The sequence below is a fragment of the Melopsittacus undulatus genome, chromosome 6, assembly GCF_012275295.1.
Source record: "Melopsittacus undulatus isolate bMelUnd1 chromosome 6, bMelUnd1.mat.Z, whole genome shotgun sequence".
In the NCBI taxonomy this organism is placed as follows: Eukaryota; Metazoa; Chordata; class Aves; order Psittaciformes; family Psittaculidae; genus Melopsittacus; species Melopsittacus undulatus.
The window spans coordinates 52,449,397-52,472,118 of record NC_047532.1 but is presented as its reverse complement, the minus strand read 5'-3'; the positions used below and the strand labels follow the sequence as shown (position 1 = coordinate 52,472,118).

At 41.8% G+C, this 22,722-nt stretch overlaps 1 protein-coding gene across 1 annotated transcript; it reads right to left on the bottom strand.

Moving 5' to 3' along the window:
- Positions 1 to 1,411: 1,411 nt before the first annotated feature.
- Positions 1,412 to 22,446, bottom strand: FAM20B (FAM20B glycosaminoglycan xylosylkinase). Its single transcript, XM_005150198.3, has 7 exons — positions 21,924 to 22,446; positions 19,338 to 19,424; positions 16,818 to 16,927; positions 12,482 to 12,653; positions 9,735 to 9,926; positions 7,318 to 7,377; positions 1,412 to 5,161 (listed from the first exon to the last, which is right to left on the bottom strand). The coding sequence occupies exons 1-7, from the start codon at positions 22,298 to 22,300 to the stop codon at positions 4,930 to 4,932; spliced, it is 1,230 nt and encodes a 409-aa protein (XP_005150255.1). The 5' UTR covers positions 22,301 to 22,446; the 3' UTR covers positions 1,412 to 4,929.
- Between the last annotated feature and the right edge of the window lie 276 nt (positions 22,447 to 22,722).

Sequence of the window (22,722 nt, the reverse complement as noted above, 5' to 3'; positions counted from 1 at the left end):
GCCCTCCTACCTTTAGTTCTCTCCTTGAAGACCCATCCCCAGTCTCTTAAAAATATTGAGACTCCACAAGATAAAAGCAGAGTACCAGTCCCACACCTGGGGTGTATTAAGTATGAACTTATTTTAATTTATGATGTTTAGAAACAATAAAAATTTGGAGGGAAAGAATTTGAAAGAAATTCAGGGAAAATGCTGATTTTCAAGCCCCTTTGATTCTCCCATGGCTCAAAGTTGTTTCTGTTCATTCTTCTGTAAAATTATTTTTGTTACGCAATCAGAAACATGTTAAAATGTTTCAGTTACGTGAATTCTCACCCTGTTACTAAGGCAAACCACTCCAAAATTACGTAGCAGTAGTACAACAAAGCGCTTGTAAGAACAGCTCTCCAAACTAGCTATTTCAGCCTTTCAAAACTCAAAAGCATCTGTAATTCTGTAAGTTGTTGAACTGTTAACACACAAGCAAAAATCCTGTCCTGCTCCTGAGCAGACTGGCACCTCAAAAACAGAGATGGATGATATGAAAAATTGTCACCACACAATGCTAGGAGACAAAACAACAACCCCAGAACATCCACCCTGCAAAATGCCCAAAACAAAATCTCCAAACAATTCTTAGAAAACTCAGCAATGCTGAAGTTTAAAGTTTCAGCTGAGAAAGCCTAGTTTAAAAAACAGCAGGTGCCTTTGGTTGGTTCACAACATGACGCTGATGCTACAAGCCAGGTCAAAGACTGTCCCTGCCTTTCCAGGAGTGGCAAAGTGCTTTGGCGGTTTTGGGGTGTCCTGTCCCCAGGAGCTGTACGGGGACTGGCAGCAGCTCACGCATCCCTCACAAGTACACAGCAGCTCTCGGTGGCTTCTTTGCCTTCCAGATGTTTGACATTCAGAACTGTGAGCATCACCTCTTACCTCTGAAGAACTCACTGCAGGGGGTTAAGAAAACAAGCTCCAATACAGCCAGGTTAAACCCCTGCACTCTGTGGGAACAGATTTTGATGCCTGTTTACTTGCCTCATCTTACAAAAAGCTTTGAAAAGCTAGCCATGAACACCTGCCTACTCTACATACATCTCTTGCTCCACAAAAGAAAGCCAGCCTACTGGGACACAACCAAGAGACCAGCCTAGGTGCCTCGCACACGCCAGGCCACAGGATACACTTTCAAAAGCTGTATTTTGAAGGAAGACCACTTAAAGTTCACACAGAACATAACACATCTTTTTAAACTCATCTTTCCTTACCAGCAAGGCTCTTGCAAACAACCTGGCCATTCAACCCCATTCCTGGATATACATGACTGTAACAAACACCACTGATAACCATTAGTGAAAGAATAACTGAAACAGCAGTAGCAAAACACTCTGAACAGTCAGCCCAATACATGTCAGATCGAGAAAAAGAGAGATACTTAAACAATCCATCAATGTTGCTTTATTAAAATCTTTATTCACACAATGTCGCTTTATGTGGAATCTGACCCTGGGGGATACAAGTAGAAAGTCATGATTGCATTCTCTTTTCTTATTAGCAACCTCCATTTCTGCAGCTGCTCCCAGGGGCAATCCTCTGACAGCTCCAAGAGGGGTGTCTGTTTCAAGCATCTTGCTCCAGCTGCCACAGCAAATAAATTACCTTCTTAATAAATTAGTATTTTTCAGTTGAAGTTTGTTTGGCATGACACACTCCAGTTCATTAGCTGCTGGAAGAGGAGCAGACTTCCATGTCTCCTCCAGCCTGACTGCTGACTTCGGAAGGAGGAGATAAATAGCAGATGGCTGATGATGCTCTCTTTTTAATTAGTTCTTGATTTCTGTGCTTCAAGCGCTCCTATATTACTAATATCCACAACACAATCATGTTGTAACATCTGGAGCCAGCGGATGACGGTGTGCACAGTGAACAAGAATTAGGTGTCATAAAAACCTCATCAACACAGGATAGCACCTGCCTCACGAATGACACTTTTCCAGAGATTCAAGCAGACCCTGCTCGCATGTGGATGCTGCTTCTTATTTCTTAGGGTTCCATATTCAAACAAATCACTGCCAAAATGCCAGAGACTATCACAAGGCTAAAATCAGATCTTCCTGATTCTGGGTAAGAGAGGAATTTATTTTTCTTTCTTGCTGCACAACCCCATTCTCCAGTGGTGTTTACAGGGGCCAGAAGCATCAATATGACAAAAAAATTAAAAAAAGAAGAAAAAAAGCAACCATTTCTTGCTTCCTCCTACTGATGATGCCTGACTTCACCGCCCTTTGTTCAAGTAAACCAACACACTGCTTTAAACCTTTGACATTCATACTGGGGATAAACTTATCCCCAGGTTCCATCTAACAGCAATAGCTTCAGCTTAGAGCCCTGTGAAGAAACAACATGTAAGTCCCAAACACTAATTTAATTTCATAAAGGCAGAAAGACTTTTTTTGGAATCCATTATTAAATCAAATGTAAATGATCAAGAGTGATCACATAGAAATCAAAACATCAAATTTTGGTAGGTCTTTTCCAAAATATTAAGTGCTCATGATTAAGCTCGAAGAACATACTTTTAATAATGCTACAAGCCATTACCGTGTGCTTCACCATCTACCCCTTATGTAAATCAACTTAAATTTCCTGGGAAAGAGTTTATGCCAAAATGCCTCAGTATGAACCTATTCTGCTTTAGAATAAAAGCATTCACTAACCACCTCACTGCTGCACACAGTCCTTTCCACAGTGTCTCACTCAACCACTGAAATCTAATGGGCAGCCAAGTGATAGGCCAGCTCAGCCAGCGAGGGCCCAGGGCAATCTCTGCTCAGCTCCTGCCACACTCACAATCAGCTAGGCATGCTCGCCTCTGCCCTAAGGAAACCTGCAAGGCACAATCCACACTAGTGGGTCCTCACTGAAGGACCATGGCTTCCAAAGCACGTGTTATGCTATTAAGTACAACAATAAACAGGCACTGGCTTAACACCAGTGTCCTAAAAGCTGTCTGTGCATTACAGTCCTGACTGGTAACACCAATAAATAACTCCAGATCCCATCCTGGCTCTCAGGTGGGTCTGCGACATGGCCAAGTCCAGAACAGTTCTAGAAGAACATAAAATTCAGTTTAACAATTACATTCTACTTTCAAGATACTCTGCTCATGCAATGACAAAAAGACTCCAAACAAAATAGAACTGCATTTAAAAAATAAACTCTCTCACTTACACCTCTTTGATCAGGTATAGCGGCAGGTGCAAGAACAGAAACAGCTCTTTGTCTGCCCCCCAGGCTACTCCAGAGTTACAAAGGTTTTGAGAGGTAAATCAAGGAAAAATTCCTAAGCTGACATTTTGCTGCTCTTGCCCCCAAGTCCAATAATACATAATCACTTTGGGAAGTGAGCTCTTTCCTTACTTCTAAGGTCCACACTGTCTAAACTAAAACCTGATGCAAAGCTGTTAAATTTGGAAACGTAATGATAAAGCTGATTCCCTTCTGGGGAGACGTATTCAGACCTACCACATGTGTGACAGGTTTTGCATCTAGAAGCTCATCCACAGTGCAAGCTGGCACAGTGCTGAAAGAGGACAGGGACTAGCACTAGATGAGAGTTACAAGTTTGCCGCAAAAGCCAAATTACACTAGCTCTCTCCCTGTCTATGGCAGAGTCATTAGGAGTGAGGACCCCAGGATGACTACCCCAGTCAGAACATTGCAGTAGGGGTTGCAGGAAGGCAGAAAACTTTCTGGAAGTGCTCACAGCTTCAGAGCTCAGCCACAAGCCAGACCAGCTAAATGGTGAGACTGAGAAACTGCTGGCGTTCCACAGAACAGCAGCACTGAGCTGTGGTTATAACATCAAGCAGCAAGAAGCTCTCCCATATGAAGACCACAGCTCATGGTTCTCTCCACTCTTCAGGGCCTTGCCCATGGCTGTTGGTTACTGGGGAAATTTAGCAGTACACCTCTCTTTCTGCAGTACAACACACATAGACTCCCCACATTAAATAGGGCCTACAGTATAAGCAGCATGACCTCACTAAATAGAACCTGCTTCCAAGGACAGAATCTGTCCCCCTTCTTCGCTACAATATAATGAAAATTTGGTTAATATGGGCACAGGACTGCAATGATATTTTCTCTACCCAGACCTTGCCAGATTCCATAGAAATGGAAAACAGTGACAGGACACATGAAAACTTACTGTAACCCCTTAATTACCAAGTGCTGTATAACCACCCTGTCCTCCCCTCTATCTCCAACCCTGTGGATAAATCTTTGATAGGACTTCAGCAAAAACACTGAAGCATTATCACATGAGGCAAACCCCTTTCTCAGCCTCTTACCAAGGAAAAGACAACTGAGCGGCAGAGGTCCCCTCTCCCACCCCTAATGGCATTCAGAAGAACATCCCATCCCCGATGGGGGGGGTGGCACAACTCTTCAGTCTAATAATTTATTCACCACTTCCTCTTTCTCTAAAGAAGCAGTAAAATGCCTAACCAGCTCACAGCTGATTATGTACAACCCTGAATCAGACAAAAACTCGCAAGAGTATATGTGGGGAAGAGAAGGGCAGAGGATCATACTGTTCATCTCCATTTGTTCCCTCTAAATTCAGTCTACAAATTAGTGTCTGCATTCCACACACTTCCACCAATACCAAACGCCACTTTTAGCCAGTGCAATGCCCACTGCCGGCAATGGACACATACTACAATGACCAAGATGCCATTACAAGTACTGAGCTATCCAGGGCTCCAACTTCCCACCTCTCACTGCTGTCAGCCCAAGGTAAAAGCCAGTGTCACCTGTTTCTCTGGCTAGGAAGCTTTCCTGTTCATTTCAGTCCATCTTGGCCGCAGCCTTTCTGAACTGATTGTGCTGTTTTTCTATCACTTTTCTGTTTGTTTGTAAAAAAGGAGTTTCATCTGTGTTCCACTACAATTACAAATGAGACAGAGTCATCCTGTCTTCCACCAGCACAACATCTGGCCCAAACTGGTCTGTGCACTGCTTCACTGTAGCCAGAATGCTGAGAAGCCGCTGGTCTAGGGCATCCAGATGAGGGTCAGAAAGCACCGGTGAGATGGGGTCATGCGACATAGCAGTTTTTAAGGCAGACTTCAATGCTCCATTCTTCAGGTAATTAAGTCTGTTCCAGGTAGAAACCCTGATGCTGCAAAAGAGAGAAACAACATTGTCAGATGAAGCCCCGACAGCAATACCAAAGCTAGCCTCTTGAAGAAGCCTGTCACACCAAGAACGGAGCCTTGCTAACAACATGGTTTTGGATGGGAGGGTCCAGGTATAGCTGCATTAGATGCAGTTATCTAATTGGAACTTGAAAACTGAAGGTGAAGAAGAAAGCAACTAATGTGAGTTAATTCTTATGTCATATAAACCCACTTGAAGCTGCTAGCAAGGAAGCTCTCTTCAGTCCTGAGGCCTCCCAGACACAGTCTGAAAAGGAAAGAAAATTAATAGTCTGGCTGCTAATTCAGACACAAAACTCATGTCACCTCAGGAAGAGTATCACTGAACAGCAATTAATCATGAAGAACAAAAGTCAGTTGACTGAACCTCCAAGAAAGTGAACCCAGCAGTGATCTTTCTCCTCACTGGCCGTTGAACTTGCTCATATCAGCCCATATAAACTGAGTTGTTCTGTGAAGTTTCTTAGGATTCTCTCTCAAATTTTTGTGGTTTAGCACCATTGCTCTAAATTCTTGGCTATTAATGGACTCTACAGAAACCAGCAATATAACCAAGTGCTGTAATAACCCAATAGTTAAAACAATTATGCATCTTAATTTTTATATGGCATTCTGTCTGCTATAAGAAAGAAAGGATATCTGAGAAGAAGGAACTGCGGATTTATGTATTACAGATAAACTCCTTTTCTGGTTGCATTTGGAAGAGCCTAGATGAGAAAGATTCCAAAAGAACCTCATAAAGTGGGAAATCACATATGCATTTAAAATTAATGTAGGAAAACTAAATAATTTGAAAATCATTTAGTTTAACTGTTCTCCGTATGGTTTCTAAAAGAATCTTGCAGAACACAGGCCAGATGTACTGTAGCATGCATAGAGCTTTGCTTAGAGCAAGCAAAGGGTGAGAGCTCAGGGTATCTGCAGAATTCCCAGGTTTTACAGGTCCTGAGGAATTCAGGAGACAGGATCTTCCAAGGACAGGCTCAAGGAACTCTCAACTAAACGCTTAATTTGGAAGGCTTAACAGAGTTAATGTTTTCTTGAAGTAGCAGAAGCAGAAAACAGATAGATCAGTATTTTTCTTCCTGGAACTTTTAATAGAATGGTTTGGGTTGGAAGGGACCTTAGAGATCATCTAGTTCCAAACCTCCTGCCACAGGCAGAGACAACTTCCATTAGACCAGGTTGCTCAAAAGTTGCTCTAAGCCCTGTCCAACCTGGCCTTGAACACCTCCAGGGATGGGGCATTCACAGATTCTCTGGCAACCTGTTCCAGTGCCTCACTACCCTCATAGTAAAGAATTTGTTTGTAATATACCAACCTAAATCTACCTTCTTCCAGTTTAAAGCCATTGCCCCTTGTCCTATTACTACATGCCCTTGTAAAAAGCATCTCTCCAGCTTTCCTGTAGGCCCCCTTTAGGTATTCAAAGGCTGCTATAAGTTCTCTCCTGGGCTCCAAGCCTTCTCTTCTCCAGACTGAACAAGCCCAGCTTTCTTAGCCTGTCTTCATAGGAGATGTGCTCCAGCCGCCTGATTGTCTATTCATTAATGAGAAGGAGCAATAGCCTGGTGAGAGAGCGGACACAGAAAACAGAAATCAACAAGTCACAGTTTCTAAAAATAAAACAAAACCACAGCTCAGAGGGCCAAAGCAGAAACAAAATCCTGCAAAAAACCTACAAATGTCACATTGAAAGGAGCACCCTGAGCAGTGCTGCAATATGGTTTAGAAAGAACATTCAGCAATGAAGGTAGTTAAATTGCCAGACACGGTTAGTTGTTAGCTTCTGTCAGGGAGGACTCAAACTGTGATGTGAACTTTTATTCGGCAGGATCTGGATGGAGACAGCTGCAGATGCAAAGTACCTGTCATCCTGACTAAGGACAGATTTGAACCAGTGACCTGGAGGCAAGACTACTTCCTACAGTCTACCATCTGATTTACTACCCTAATGAAAATGTATTTCTCAGCTTCTTGAGCAGTGACAATACATCAAACAAATATAGTAAAGCAAACATTTTCAAGTTGCCAGAAGGCTTCAAACTTAATTACATTGCAAACCTAAGGACAGCAATTGCATAAATAAAGTGAGCAGCATCCCTGCATTTCACTTACATGCAGCACTGATAAAGAGGAGCCAAGATGCTTCTTTCATCCAGGGCAGGATTTCCAAAGCTGAAAAGCAAAATTAAAATCAAGTGAACCAGTTGAACTCCTAATGCTGTTCTCAACATCAAGAGATGGGTAAGGAATTAAAAAAAAATAAAAAAAATCAATACTAGACAATTCCATGCTCCAACAGATCAAATTTCAATTAACATATAAACAGGCTATGACCAGTTACAGGTATAACTCTCAACAGTGTCAGTTAATGCACCAGGTAAACAGAAGCAACACTAGTGTAGCTACTTCTTTATCAGACCAAGGCACCTTAGAAACAAACTTCAGAGGAGTTTTGAAATTGAGCTCATCTTGTGAAGCAAGGGAAAGGAATAATTGGTATTCTGGACATAGAGAGCAGAAGAGTTGTGTGTTTGACACAGCTAAACAGGGAATGAATGAAATAGCAGCCATGTGCTCTTTTACATGGCCAAGCTCAGATCAACAGTTCAACTAACAAGGTAATCAACTTTAATATTTTACAATCATACTTTCCAAGGGAGGCCTGCCAAGAAGATTTCATAGTATTTTAAGCTTCATCTAAGAAATCCTTTCTTCTTTATTTTTTAATAGTTTCACTCTCCTTATAATACCATTTTTAACAAAGAACTTTGCCCTCAGTAAAGGTAACTCACTCTAGGAGCCTGGCATTACTCAGATCAAATAGTTCTGTTATTAGGAGCTTTAAAACTGGAATAAGCTCCCCGCAGCACCAAGAACATCTGGACAACGCTTAGTTATATGATTTAGTTTTAGGGAGCTGCAACTAGATGATTCTCATGTGTCCCTTTGGAAGAAATTCTTTACTGTTAGGGTGGTGAGGCACTGGAATGGGTTGCCCAGGGAGGTTGTGAATGCTCCATCCCTGGCAGTGTTCAAGGCCAGGTTGGATGAAGCCTTGGGTGATGTGGTTTAGTGTGAGGTGCCCCTGCCCATGGCAGGGGGGTTGGAACTAGATGATCTTAAGGTCTTTTACAACCCTAACTATTCTATGATTCTATGATTCCATGAAAAACCTGTGCCCCTATCCCTTATCTCAACGGAGTTGAAAGAATTTTACTTAAGCTTTCAAGAAAACAATTTATTCCTGGGCCTGCAAAGCCCCACCGGAAAAGTTTTCATAATGTTACAAGAACATACCATAATGAAAGGACATGACCTTCAACTACCATATTCACTTCCAGTGACTAATACATTAACTTCCTCCCAGCACACTGCCAGAGCATTATAGAAAGACCATTTTTCCAAATTCAACTAAAGCAGGTGGAAAGCAGCAATAATTCAACAGTCCCAAGGTAGAATACACCCTGCTGATACAACCAAAGGTGTGTGACTGAACAGGCTGATGCATAGACAAAATATTCAAGTCAGCCACTGCAGACAAATTAAAAAATAAAAAAAGAAGGAAGCAATCTACTACACGAGAGGCAAATGGAGAAAGAAACGGTAACTCTAAGCCTTCCAAGGATCTGTCTAGACCAGAGGTCTCAACTGTTGTGTACACTTCATACAAGCAGTATGCAAAGCCACTGTAGAGCACAGCACAGGTACTGCCAGAGCTAACCATCAGAAGCTGGTCCATCCACAGAAGGGGAAACTCAAGGCCACTGCAAATGGTAGTGCCCATCAGAAGAAAAAAACATGGGAGTCTCTGGACTAAATAATAAGAAAATGCAATAAGTTATCTCTGTTTTTAAAGGTAAATTAAACAAATTATGATTTAAACAAGGATGTATCTTCAACAGGATTTTGATTTTTCACAGATATTCCAGCCACATACAAAAACTATAGCAAAGACAGAACTCACATTTAAACACATACACATAATAAAGTTAGGCCTCAAGAAGGACTTCTCATCAGTTCTATCTTCGATTTACACATTTAACCTTTTAAAGCCAGAGTCCAGAAAGCAGGGAATTCTAATTTATTCAGAAACACATTTTAAAAGACCTACTTTTACTCTGGAACTTACTAATAATCACTGTTGAATAATAAACCATAAGTATTTAATCTTTCATTAATTAAAAGTATAAAAGAGAGGGGTTTTTCTGAGGTTAGGAAGAGAGACACAAGCAAACTTTTGAAAGTGGCTTGGGGAAAAAAGGTCATACTGTGCTAACCTGGGAGTTTCTGTTGTTTGAGTAAGACTTTGCCAAAAGCAGTCATAGTATCTAGGGCACAGAGGAAGCAGCACAGCCTTTGAAGGACTCTACTATCTGATGAGTAATTTCCGGTAAGAAGGAAAGCTTTGGATTTTTAGCACAAACAGTATTAATAAAAAAAATTGTGGAAGAAAACAGAGATACGGAGCAGATAAATGTTCGCCCTTGTGCTTACCACTGCCTGGCCACCAGGATTTCCTTTACCCTCACCTTTTGGCATTATCCAGGAGGATGAGCATACTGGCTCCTTCATCATCCTGGAAACTCTCATAGTGATGCCTGTCAGCATTCCCAATCAAATAGTCAAAGATAGCAGTGTCAATGATATCAAGGAGACGAGGGCCCGAGTCATATGGTGAAGTCTTCTTCACAGCATCACAATAGCTTTCATCATACTCCCACCTGTGGGCCGTGAAAACAAATCAAACCTTCTAAGAATACTCCATTGTTGCACAGCAATGGTGTTTACAGCTGCCCTTTTATTCACATATGAGTGTAATTAAGGCTATATAAAGAAGAAAGAACTAGACAAAAGTGTTTTAATAGAAGAGTAAATCCTTGATTAAAACTCTAGCATACAGAGCAAGCTATAATTTCAGTGCAAGGCTACATGTATTCTTCCTGCAGAAAACAAGATTGGAGTTTGCTTCATCAATTCAGCAGTGGTTGGGCTGCCTCACAGCAAAATTACTGTCATGACTTGTCTCCCTTACAACTTCTAAGGACTTCAAATCCTGCACCTGATTCTATTGCCTTGATCTGCTTCCAAGAGTCTTGTTTTCCAGCAGTCCTTTTCATTTTTTCTTTCAAATACAAATAAGCTCATCTTGGTTACTAACAACCACCTCCTATGTGTTCATTCTAGCTCATCAGTTGTCACTTTCTTCCCTACTTTCCTTCAACAGTATCTCACCTTCTTCTCCACTGGCAAGATTTCAAGCTTCCCTCTTCTCTCCTTCTACATGTAACCTAGGAATGTAGTTCCATTCTCATAACATGGATGTCATGTCTCAATTCTCCCGAGCTAGGATTTGAAATTTTCTCATGTTATTCTTTACAGTTTTCACAGCTGAAAGGACTGAAATAATCCTTCACAAAGTAGCAGTTAAGTTGGAAATGCCTTAAACCATCTGTGACTTAGAAAAGAGGAAACACAAGCTGGAGAGACTTGTTGACATGCTCAAAATTGCAAACGCAAATAAAAGCAGGGAGAAGGTAAGAATTTGACTACTAGAACTGCCACATACCCCACCTCATCTTCTAGAGGTCTGGAGCCTAAGCTCCAAATATCCCATTTTTCCTCCAGTTATTCAAATCAGAGTGGACAAAAATTTATCTTCTCAATGTTTTTTTCAGCATGTCACATATACTCCACAATCTCTGTCTCTAGTTCTCTATTTCTTTTGCATCAAGGTCCTACCCACATTCAACTTACAGCACAAATCCACAAGGCAAAAGTCTGAGAACATAATCCTCTTTGTACTGGATACATTTATTTTATGCTACATTTCTCTCTCCTTCAAGTGTCTCCCTTTCCCTCGTTTTACTTCAGATCAGTACTTAATCTCCCTTCAACAATTTTTCAGATACATTATGGTCTCTCTTCTCATTTTCTATTCAGTCATTCAAGATAGACCTTTCTCCAACATTTTCGCTGATCACTTCTATTGTATTATCATATGTCTCCAAAGGTCAGGGATTTTATCTATTACACTCCATTAAAAATTATGTACACTACTGTGACTATATGAATTATGTTCAAAAGGTCAACTCAGGACAGCGTAGAAGCAGCTAGATCAGAAAAAAAATTCCTACAGAGTTCTTTCTCCATAATCACCAGACACAGCAAAAGGAGTGCACGACATTTAGAACATTTAATTCTCCTGATGCTCTCAAAGTGAAAAGCATAACATGACAAGGTGCAAAACAACAGAACCATGCAATCCCAGCTGAATGAAGGAAGAACAAGTAAGTTTAAAATACAATAAATAGCAAATCCGTGTATATATCAGGGTAAACTCCCATGTAGGCAGGCAGTTTATGATAAAGTCTTTCAGAAAAGAAACGCCTTCAAGAAATTAAAGCCGTTCATTACTGCAGTTTACCATTTTCCATATACAGCCGACTTAGACCTGTTGGAAAGGAGATAACATCTGCTGCTTAAAAATCAAACTGTATATTTAATACTCTAAAACAATTCAATTAAGCATTTGGATGAGATTCTTTCTCAAACAATCACGTCATTGGAAATCAATGGGTATTTTATATCAAGGACTAAAAATCTCTTTCTAGTGTCTTGTCAAGGACTTGGAAAATTTTACAAAGTTCAAAACCATTTGCTCCGGTCATGGAAAAACATCTCCAACACAACTACTCAGACATGTTACATCTATTGTACAAAACTGCTAGATCCCATGCTTGCCTTTCTCTAAAACCATTTCTTTAGATGCTGAGCATAGTCATCAAATATACCAAAGTACTCAAAGCAAAGAACTTCCTACTTTACCTACTTTAGCTAAACTAGCTCTACAACTCTTAAAACAAACTCCAAGGACCATGAAATCATGTCTGGCAGAAAACAGCAAAATGCTACCATATTTTAATAGGCCACAAAGAGGCACAGTGTCAAAAGAAGGTCTAATGGCAAAAGAGGAGTCTTGGTTTGCCCAAAATCAAGAGTTTCAGAGCTTGGAATGACTGCATAGTGGAGTTCTGTTCCAGTAAAGAAGTAGGAAAAGGATAGCACTTAGTATCAGAGAAAACAATTGAGATTCCTTTCTTGCTCAGTTTAATTTAAATCGCCTCCTAGACTTCTGGACTTCTCTGCCTTATCAAGAAAGCTGTCGACAAAACTCTAGGTTTTGAGAACACTTGCTCCTTAATTAGCCACTGTATTGCATGGGTAGTTCTAGTACAAATTATCGTGCATAAAGAATAACTCCTTCACATTCTCATACCTGGCAAGTTTGCCTTCACGGTAAGTCCTGCCCCACGGGTGCCGATGTTTCTGAAGAGGCCAGACATCTGGAAGCCACAGGGTCACTGATCCCTCCATGATGTCACCATCTGCACAAGCTGGTTCTGTTTCCCGACAGTAGTAGCACTTCCCATAGAAGCAAGTGTTATTACCTTAAGCAAGCAAACAAAAAACCAGATATTAAAAGAGCAGAGTTTAATCCAAAGGATGCAAATTAAAATTCAGGTGCATATTGTTGCAGCAGAGCCTTCCCTGCAATAGGATTTCACTGCACTTGACCTCATGTTTCCTGCCTCTGAGAGGGAGAAGTGAAATAAAGTTATCTATTCATTCAAAGCAACATTAAAGACTAATAATCAAAGGAGAGAGTAACTATTTTCTAGTGTTTCTATCACACTCCTAGTACAACACTGTACTATAAACAAGTTTTTGTGATCCCTCCCTAATCCTTAAAACCTTGATTTTGCAACCTTAGCACTTGTTTTTTTAAATTTCATACTTCCTGTGTCAGATTTCCCACTTTTTTTGAAAAAGTTGGCAAAAAAGAAGGAAGTGAAAGAACACTAAGCAGAACTCAAATGGATTTGCAGCCCTGAGACCTGGTACCCATCTCAGTTACTTCAGCTGAGTTGGATGGAGAAACACAAGCAAGCTGTTACTCTTACAGGAATGCAGTTCTGTCAAAGTTTCATGAGTGTCTTCTGACAAGGAGAGGCACAATGAAACCCTGCACTTTTTAATTTGTTATGGCCTATGTTGCCTGTAGTGGAAAGAAATCTATGTAGCCTTGTCATGGTTTGAGCATGTTTTGAGGGTGTTTTTGTTCAAGGTTTTTTCCAGCCAGGTGGAGGAGGGGAGGCCGGGAGGAAGGAGAGACAGGACACCTGACCCAGGCTAGGCAATGAGGTATTCCATACCATAGCATGTGATGCCCAGGATGCATACTGGGAAAGAGAGGGCTGGAGGGGTAGAGCTCTAGAGGAAAATGGAGGAAGGAGCACGCGGTGCTCAGCCGGGCAGGGTGGAGTGAGTTATGGGTCGGTGGCTGGTGGGGTGTTGTATTCTCTTCACTTGTTGTTTGCTGTATCATTATTATTTGTAGTGGTAATGGCAGTGGTGATTCTGTGTTATGCCTTAGCTATTAAACCGTTCTTATCTCAATCCATGGGGGCTACATTCTTTGGATTTTCCTTCCTAACTCTCCGGGAGTAGGGGGACTAGGTTTAAACCACGACATTTTTGGCGCCCAACGTGGGGCCCGAGGGTTTGAGATAAGAACAGATCTGAGCGGATTTATGGTCTCTTGTCACAATGCTGATTTATTGGCTCTTAGAGGTTTTTCTCTGGATCTCGCTGTTTCGGGATTTTGCTGGGTACTTTGTGTATGGATTGGATGTGTTTGTGTTTGTCGATCATGGGGCTTGGGCTAAAGCTTTTGTTTCACTGTACTTTGTGTCGGAGGCTTGTAATACGGTGGGGCTCCGGCAGCGGGGGGGGATGGACGTGGCCGTGGACTTGGACTTGTACCAGGCCGTCCCACTGCTCTTCGCCGTCCTTGTCCTTATCCTCGTCGTCATCTGCGTGGAGCTGCGTGAAGCCAGGAAGGAGCGGCCCTGGGAGCTGCCGGCAGCTGAGGCTGCCAGGGAGAGCGGCACGGGGAGCCAAACGGCTGTGGCAGAGCAGCGGGAGCAGGTGGGGGAGGAGCGGAGCAGGGCGGTAGCTGAGCAGCGGGATCAGGCAGCAGGGGGGGTGAGTCCCGCGGCCGTTCCCGACCCTCCGATGGCCGAGAGTGTCCCCCAGAAGTCGCCCGCCGAGCCCCAGCAGGATGCAGGAGACCACGCAGCACTTCCCAGTAAGGCAGAGAAGGAGGATCCGGACTCGGGAGAAGAGAAGCTGGTGGTGGGAGAACTGGCAAGCAGGGCAGCTACATCAGCCCCAGTCGTAGAAGTTAAGCAGAGTCAGGTTTGGGTCTTGTCTAATGTTAGACAAGTACATAGGAGCACCAGGAGACTGTTCCCAAGGCTGGACAGTCATGAGTGGCAGGGCATGTGGGACAGTATGGCCAGGTATCTGATCCACTGGGCCCCTCCAGTGCTTTGGAAGCATTGGAAGTGGAAGGCAGCTGTATGGAGTCCCCAGCAGCAAGCTGTAGAACTGCTGAAGGGGACAGTGAATGATTTTGAGCCTGGTGGGCCCAGATACTTCAGGCCATCATTCCAGAGATACAACATAGAGATGTCTCATGATCGAGGGGTGGACTTAAGAGTGATGGTGTATTCAAAAAGTAGGATCTGGGCATGACGTGAATGGTATGGAATAAGGGGTGGATAATGTCATGGTTTGAGCATGTTTTGAGGGTGTTTTTGTTCAAGTTTTTTTCCAGCCAGGTGGAAGAGGGGAGGCAGGGAGGAAGGAGAGACAGGACACCTGACCCAGGCTAGCCCATGAGGTATTCCATACCATAGCACGTGATGCCCAGGATGCATACTGGGAAAGAGAGGGCTGGAGGGGGAGGCTCTAGAGGAAAATGGAGGAAGGAGCACGCGGTGCTCAGCTGGGCAGGGTGGAGTGAGTTATGGGTCGGTGGCTGGTGGGGTGTTGTATTCTCTTCACTTGCTGTTTGCTGTATCATTATTATTTGTAGTGGTAATGGCAGTGGTGATTCTGTGTTATGCCTTAGCTATTAAACAGTTCTTATCTCAATCCGTGGGGGCTACATTCTTTGGATTCTCCTTCCTAACTCTCCAGGAGTTGGGGGACTTGGTTTAAACCACGGCAAGCCTAGACTGACATTTTTAACTTAATCTTTTCTATTTCACCCTTCACTCTTCCTTTGCCAAGTTATTTTACACTCACAGATGTTCTTCCAAAACATTCTTCATCTACATCTCACTTCTTTATGATACCATCTATTCCCCATCCTTTCTTCCTTCAGTTTTACATCCACTATCCCCCCCAAACCCTGAAAGACGTGTTTTTCACTTTCCATCCATATACATCACATCCTTACACATCCACTGGGGAGCCACCACTCCTTTGCAGTCCTCCATACAGACCCAGGTCTTATGCTCCCACTACCCCAGTCAGACAACCTAAGGACATCAGAGAGGTGATCAACAGCACAGAGCTTGCAGCAGACCAGATCTCTCATTTGTATGTAAAGTCCTGCAAGTCTCTCTTCCGATCCATGGCCTGCAGCAGGTCTAGCAAGAGACAGAATTCTTTCGGATTCTAGTTGCAAATCCAGCAAATCTGCACTGGGGACGCATGAATTATCTTTTCTTCAAAACCTCAGAAACTTGCTCAAATTTGGGTTGACAAGAGACCAACCTTCTCCCCAGACCCACCCATTTCTTTGGCTTATGCTCTGCAGAGCAGGCGGTCCCAAGGAATCTGAGGAAAGGCAATGAAAATTTCTGCAACCTACTTTTCAAGTCAGCGTTTCTGCTATAAAACTGCTTAGTTATCTTGGCTGAAATTAGAATAAGTAGTCTGCCTGAGGCAGACATCCAATGTGAATGCAAAGAGTTTGGCAAGGCAGACCTATTCTGATCTGAAAGTTACATCTTATAACTGAAAGTGTTAGGCAAACAGTAGGTGAGACTGCCAATACTGCTCATAACAGAAATATACACAGGCACACATATTTACCAGTTCTAATGAACAAGCATCTCTAGAGTCTCCTTATCAGAAAAAAAGCCAAAGACAGTAATAATTGGATATTTTAGGAAAGCCTGAAGGAGTTAAGACTGCAGCCTAAGTAATTTCTTGGTACTTAATGACCACCTGGTAGGATTTCACATTAATAATTCCCATTAAGTGCCCTTCACAGCATTATTACTGTAAACAACATACGGAAGTTCTGACACATTTAGTTATGAATGCTCAGCACACTGATGCAGCACAAACAACATCTAATACCTACCAACACATCAGCTCTATAAATTATCCCAAATCACCACTGTGTTCCTGTTAAATACAATTCATTTTTCTTCTTTCCAGGTCCAATCACAAACTTTTCTAACCACCCCTGACAGCAGAGAGAAAATTTTTACTTAAAACAAATCACATCTGTAACAACAGCATGAGGGAACATAGAAAAGTTACAGAGGAAAAGTTACTTGGAGAGAATCAAGTCCTCCTGCCCGCCAAATGGGGTTATACAAGTGTTATGATCTCTCTCGGCACAGAAAGAGACCAGCTTTCTGTGCCATAGTTAATTGTTCTATAACTGTGTCAGATTCCCATGGCTCATTTTCCCCATTAAACATATTGTGTTTTTTTACTGGCTTGCACATTCCATGGAATTCACTTACCCACAGTCATGAAGGTACCCAGAAGCTGCTCTGTGGCTACTGGTTTGATCTCTGTACGTAAATTCACAAACCTGCCAACCACCAGTGGAGCTCGTCGGAAACCCAGAATTCTGATTTGGGATGAAAAAAGGTGACATGAGAATTTGCAACATAGGCAGCAGTCCTAATTAAACCAAAACCACAGCCTCTGTGCCATTGGCTGAAAATTGAGATAACTGGGAACAAAGAATAAAGTTGGAGCCCTACAGCGACCTCTTCTTCTAGGCAAAATAAGGAAACTCATTTTTCTTAAGTGCCTGGATGTTAAACTTGCTTTACAGGCCATCAGTGACACTCCTTTATTACAACATTTGCAGCAGAGCAACACAGGATGTGCCATGCTCCAACTCTCAGAAGTCAGACCTCATACCAGAAATATCTATCACCTGTCTTGTGTACAGGCTAAAGCAGTAACCATATGGCCTTTAGGCCACCTGGAAAAATAATTTATAATTTGTGGGGATTACTCTCTATTAAAATGTTTTGTTTAAGCCCAGTTCAATTATGCTTGAAAGTAAGCAATCAAGGAGTTATTTTGTTTGGCACAAGAGGGAGAAGGGAAGAGAGAATGGTAGAACAAAACTGAATGCCTGAAAAGTGTCTGGAAAAAAAAAAAAGGAGGTGGTAAGAATAATCAGAAAGCCTGGATCACAAGATCCAGGTTCCACTCCCATGTCTACCATGGCCTTTGCTCTGTGACCACAAATGACTTGGGGATTTGTAATGGAATTTTAGAAGTGCTTAAAGGAAGAGTACAAGCAATAGTACAATGTAAGTCCCAGCTTTCTTAATGTACTTTTGGTAGCACCTTTGGTAGTCTTTGCTGTTCAGAAAAAGAGACTGAAAAGGGACTGTCTCTTCTGAAAAAGGGACAATCTACATTCCACAGAGATACTGTGAGAGTCACTTTAATAGCTGCGCAGTATTTCTGTTTTTAGATATTCAATGAATAAGTTGCCTTCCATAAGTATAAAATACCTCTAAGAAAGTGAAAACACAACATGTCTGCCTGAGCAAAAAGACAGAATTCATAGCCAATACAGAGAGTAATGTACAGCTTAAGAAAATGCAAGTGTTCCAAGTAAATAAACACAGAGCTTAAATCTGGAAAACCTATCCCTGTTTTCCATACCCACAGCTGAAAGGCCACTATCTGGGGTAATACAGACTCCCCGTTAAGGATAAACAAGCAATATGATTCAGATCCTTCTTGAAACAATGTAACTGTCACCATGAAAAACAAAGGTAGGTGCTGAAGTTATGTGGGCAAGTAGCTTCTGCTAGGTATCCTTTAAGAATATAAAGGTGCACATCCACAAAGAGGAGAAAGGCCAGAGGAACAAGCACAAAACCACAACTAAATGAACAGGGAGAAAGAGCAAAGAAATAGGGGTCTGGATACTGGAAAGAGGCTTTGAATTGTTGCTTTACAGTGTTGTATCACTGCTTTTGCAGGGAAACTAAATTCTGTATGTTTCTTGAAAGCACAAATGAACAACACAGATTTGACCACATCATCTCTTCTTGGTCCTGAAATACCCTGATTTTGGCCCATCACCTCAAGAGTGCAACAGCAGCAATGGGTATTACACAACTAGTTATCACCAAACCTTCCTAGAATTACTAATATCCATTGTCTATGGAATAAGTTCCACAGATAAGGATTAGCAAACTCATCTTTTACCACCTATTAATTCAGTCAGTCATAAGTCTTTAATTTATGAACTGAGAAATTTCAGTTTAAGTTCAACCATTCTATTTTTCATTATATTTGTCCCTCCTTATTTTTTTCCCAGAATTTTAAGTCTCTTCACCTAAGAATTTCTCTCATGTGTGAAGATAATTAAATCCTCTCCCAATTGCCAACATAGTCCTTTTATAATAAGGAGATGAAGACTGTGCTCATTTATTCTAGGTAAAACTGCACTTCTAACAGTATATCATAACTATTGATATTCAGTGTTTGGTATTTTCTGTTCCACTCTTTGTGCATCCTGTAACTGTTTTTCTTCTTGTAATTGCACATCTAGCTCAGGTCCACAAAGCCATCTGGGCACCCCAAATACAATATATGAATAGCTGGTTTTCCTCTAGAATGCACTGACTCATATTTAGTCTAGACTAAATTGTTAGTCTAGATATTAGACTTAACGTTTTAGTGTACTGGATGTTAACTGAGCACATACATTCAGCATTTCAGACTCCTCCACAGGATTTGGCTAAGCTCTTTCTTCCATATAATATTATGTATCAGTGGTTTCAGTGCTCGTTCTCCTTTCTAAGATTTTTTGAAAAAAATGGAACTTCAAAATCTTGCAGAGATGTTTGAAATGATTTTTTGGTTTTGGTTTCATTAGGGCATATTGACAAGTTAGAATTAGCTCACATCTGAGCTGCATTCCCTAAGGAACCCCTTTTCCCCGCAAATCTGACAAAGCATTTACCAGAGACCATAAAACCAGGTAACCAACAATTACATACCTGTCCAAGTGAAAAGCTGCCACTTCTGCATTGTGTCTGTCATAGCCAGCGTACGGTTCTCCTTCCACTACATAATCCCTGGCATATCTGTAATAGAAATAAGTCAAAGTGATTCATGCAAGATTTCCATCAATTTTGCTGTTCAGAGTAACAAGACAGCTCTATGTTAAACAGACTGTGTTGCTTTCAAAATCATTGCAAATGGGTAATGGAAAAATATTAATGAGATTAAATAGCATACAGACTGTTGAAGTAGTAAATACGGGGGAAAAGGTCAGTAATGTACAGTGATCTCAAGAGCTTAGGAAGCAGTGCCCATTCAAACAAATGGGTTTTAAGTCAACCATATGCCAAATCACATCTAAGAAGAAAGCACAGACCCAGCTACAGAACAGGGGATTACTTATACTGGAAAGCAGCAATTCCACAAATGATTTGGGGTTAGAATGGATTGCAGATTAACATGAAAATACAATGATATTGTGGAAGAAATGTCAAATGCAGTCTTCAATAGCTAGAAGATCAGCAAGCGCGAACCTGAGAGCAATACTGGATATTAAAAAGACCCTCTATTCTGGTGGAAAAAAGACATAACAAACAGCAAGAAATAGAAATTAGACACTTATTACAACAACAACAGTATTATTTTGATTAAGTGGTGGGCTTTCCTTCTTTCCCACCCCCCTTCATTTCCATTAACATATCAAATTGTGTAAACTGGGTTATTTCCAACAGACTTGAGGTTCAAGCGGTAGCAACAAGTGTAAGAGAAGCCACAGTGATGTTTTAACCCTTCCCAGAGAGTATCTGGGGCAAGATAACACTCCATCAGTCTGAGCAAATGCTTTACCTTCTCTGCAAGGCAGCTCAAAAGAGAATTAACCAGTGCAGGATGGTATGGAGATTTTTGGGAGGAAGATCTGACACAATCCTGCCAAACTGGAACTTACACCAAACAAGTATATTATTTCACATACACCACTGGCATGTGATGGTAGAAACTATTAATCGTTAGTAACATCGTCTGGATTTCAAGGATTTTTAAATGAGACAGCTGACCCTCAGAACATGTCCTTGAAGTCTGGTCTTTTGTATGTACTTACAGCAGGCTTTTGAAAACATGGTCACATTTTGAAAGCTACAGAGCTAAAAGTTACTGATAAAACACAACCAAATTCTTGCTTCCATGCATAGTAAGCATCTAGTCCTTTCTAGGGAAGAGGTAACAAGAGAATTCATTCTTCCACAACCATCAAGTTTTCTCAAAATGGTTTTTAGTACTAACTTTGCATACCTTTCAGGTCAAAAGCTAGTTAAATAGACTATCTTGCAATGACAGAACAAGATTCTACCTACAAACCCCACTATTTGGCAGTCACAAACAGAACACGGGTCCACCAGTATGGCTAGGGCCATACTGCCTAGCACTCCTATAAACTGTCTAGTGCTCCTATAAACATTCCCAGGTGCACGTGTCCCTGATGGAGCATAGTCGCTGTTTGCCTGCACAGACATTCCATTATGGGAATGTAATTTAATGCCTGGTGAAACGCTTTACAGCACTCACTTATACAGAGAGCACTACAGAAATGCCATGTCCTGGTACTGCATTTATTGGATGAGCTGTCTGTCATACCACCAAGACTTCTGAGTGAAAGGTTCATACTGTTTAAATGCTGCCTAGCCCCACAGTGAAGCTCCAGACAGACCAGTAGTTGACCAACAGGACTGTGAATTCAAGAAGTGAAGGACAGATTTTTTTCCCCATTCTCATGAAAGAAAAACTTTGTGCTTGCTCAACCCAATATGCTTTGGAGGGAAATGTACTTATTCCGTGATGACAATGCTACATCTGCAGTGCGACCCCATAACACGCACCTGCCTTTTTCACATCATGCCTTCAGGGAAAAGGAGAAGAAAACAGTTCAAAAGCCTGACAGATGTGCACAAGACTCTTTATAAATGTCCGATCATGTCAAATTTCCCTGCAGATCAATGTAAACAGAGACCATACCAAGGAAGTATCACTACCCACCCCTTCTTACATTGCACCTCCAGTATTCATTATCAGCGTACAGGAAATTCAGGAGCTTTCACTCTGACCTACCACACCATTTTTACAGTCTTCATGCAGCTACACCAGACACCCAGATCTACTTTTAGGACCAGTGTCAACTTTCAGTCCTTCCCTGTTCTTGAACTGCATTCTGTCATGGTAGTTTGACATGACCCCTATGCAGAAAGAACAGGCAAGACTTGTCTCCACACTGCCAGAACCTCCACTTCCAGAATCAGAAAGATACTACTTAGAAACATCAGGTTTAACCAACACTGCCCCAGGACTGAACACAGGGATTATTCTTTTAACCCAATGACAGGCTGTTTCAAGCATCAAAGCTATACAGCCTGAGAGACAGCTGGAACAGCAACCTAATGTTACTAGAGCACTAGCAAGGCTCTATACCATCTGTCTCATAAACAACAGGATAGCCTTTCCATTTACGTGTGAGTTTGTAACTTAAGCATTAATGCAATACCATGGAGATAAAATATATACATAAATCAGTTATTAACTGAAATACTTGCCTCTTGGGTTTGAAGACAACCTTCTGTCCTCCTTCGAGTATTAGCAAAGCTTTCAGTTGGGTCCCTTTGTATCCCACATCAGCTTTTATTATTTTCTTGGTTGTCATGGCATACATAACAGCCCCAAGCTCAGGTGTCTCTTCGGGATACACCTCCCGGGGCACCACCCACTGGGCTGCAATCTCCCAGGGGGACTGCAATGTATGGTCAAGTCGGGGGTCCAGTTCTACATGGAGGCTTGCCATCATACGGTGAAAGGCGCGCTGGTCTTCCCGGTTGGCAGCTGAGGTGTCCAAATTGTCAATGAGGAAAACTTTTGTGAAAATAAAGATGACAAGGAGGATGGCCAGCAGCACAACTCGCTGCTTTAGCTTCATGGTGACCCTTCTCCCCTGACCCTTTCTTCCAAGTGTTTCAGGAAGTCTATTGGAGACCAGGGTGAGGAAGGGATGTTAGTTAATGAATTTCATTCATAACTTGCATTGTGAAAGACGTATCACCACTGAAGCATCTTCTGGTACCCCTAAAAATAAACAAAACCCACAAAATAACAGAACTGTATTACTGCAGATCACAGCAAACTCAAAATCAAGTTTGTGCTTGGAACATAATTCCACATTTATATATGTTTGTATTCTAAAGCCCAGACATTTCTGTTAAAACAGATGGGGTTTGCTGTCCTCCTGTAGTTCTTCAGCAACCTGCACAAAGGGAGAAATTGCCTTATAGCATATCTACACAGCTGAAATCATAACAGCTGCAACTACCATAGGCAAGGCTTTTGCAGATAATTGTTACA

What these genes read in the sequence shown, in the direction of transcription:
- FAM20B (XM_005150198.3), bottom strand. Translation starts at nt 22,300, where the DNA reads ATGAAGCTAAAGCAGCGAGTTGTGCTGCTGGCCATCCTCCTTGTCATC. An exon ending in GGGTACCTTCATGACTGTGG is followed by an intron (nt 12,654 to 16,817) that starts GTAAGTGAATTC and finishes TGCTTGCTTAAG; the next exon opens with GTAATAACACTTGCTTCTAT. An exon ending in CCTCTTTATCAGTGCTGCAT is followed by an intron (nt 5,162 to 7,317) that starts GTAAGTGAAATG and finishes TCTCTTTTGCAG; the next exon opens with CATCAGGGTTTCTACCTGGA.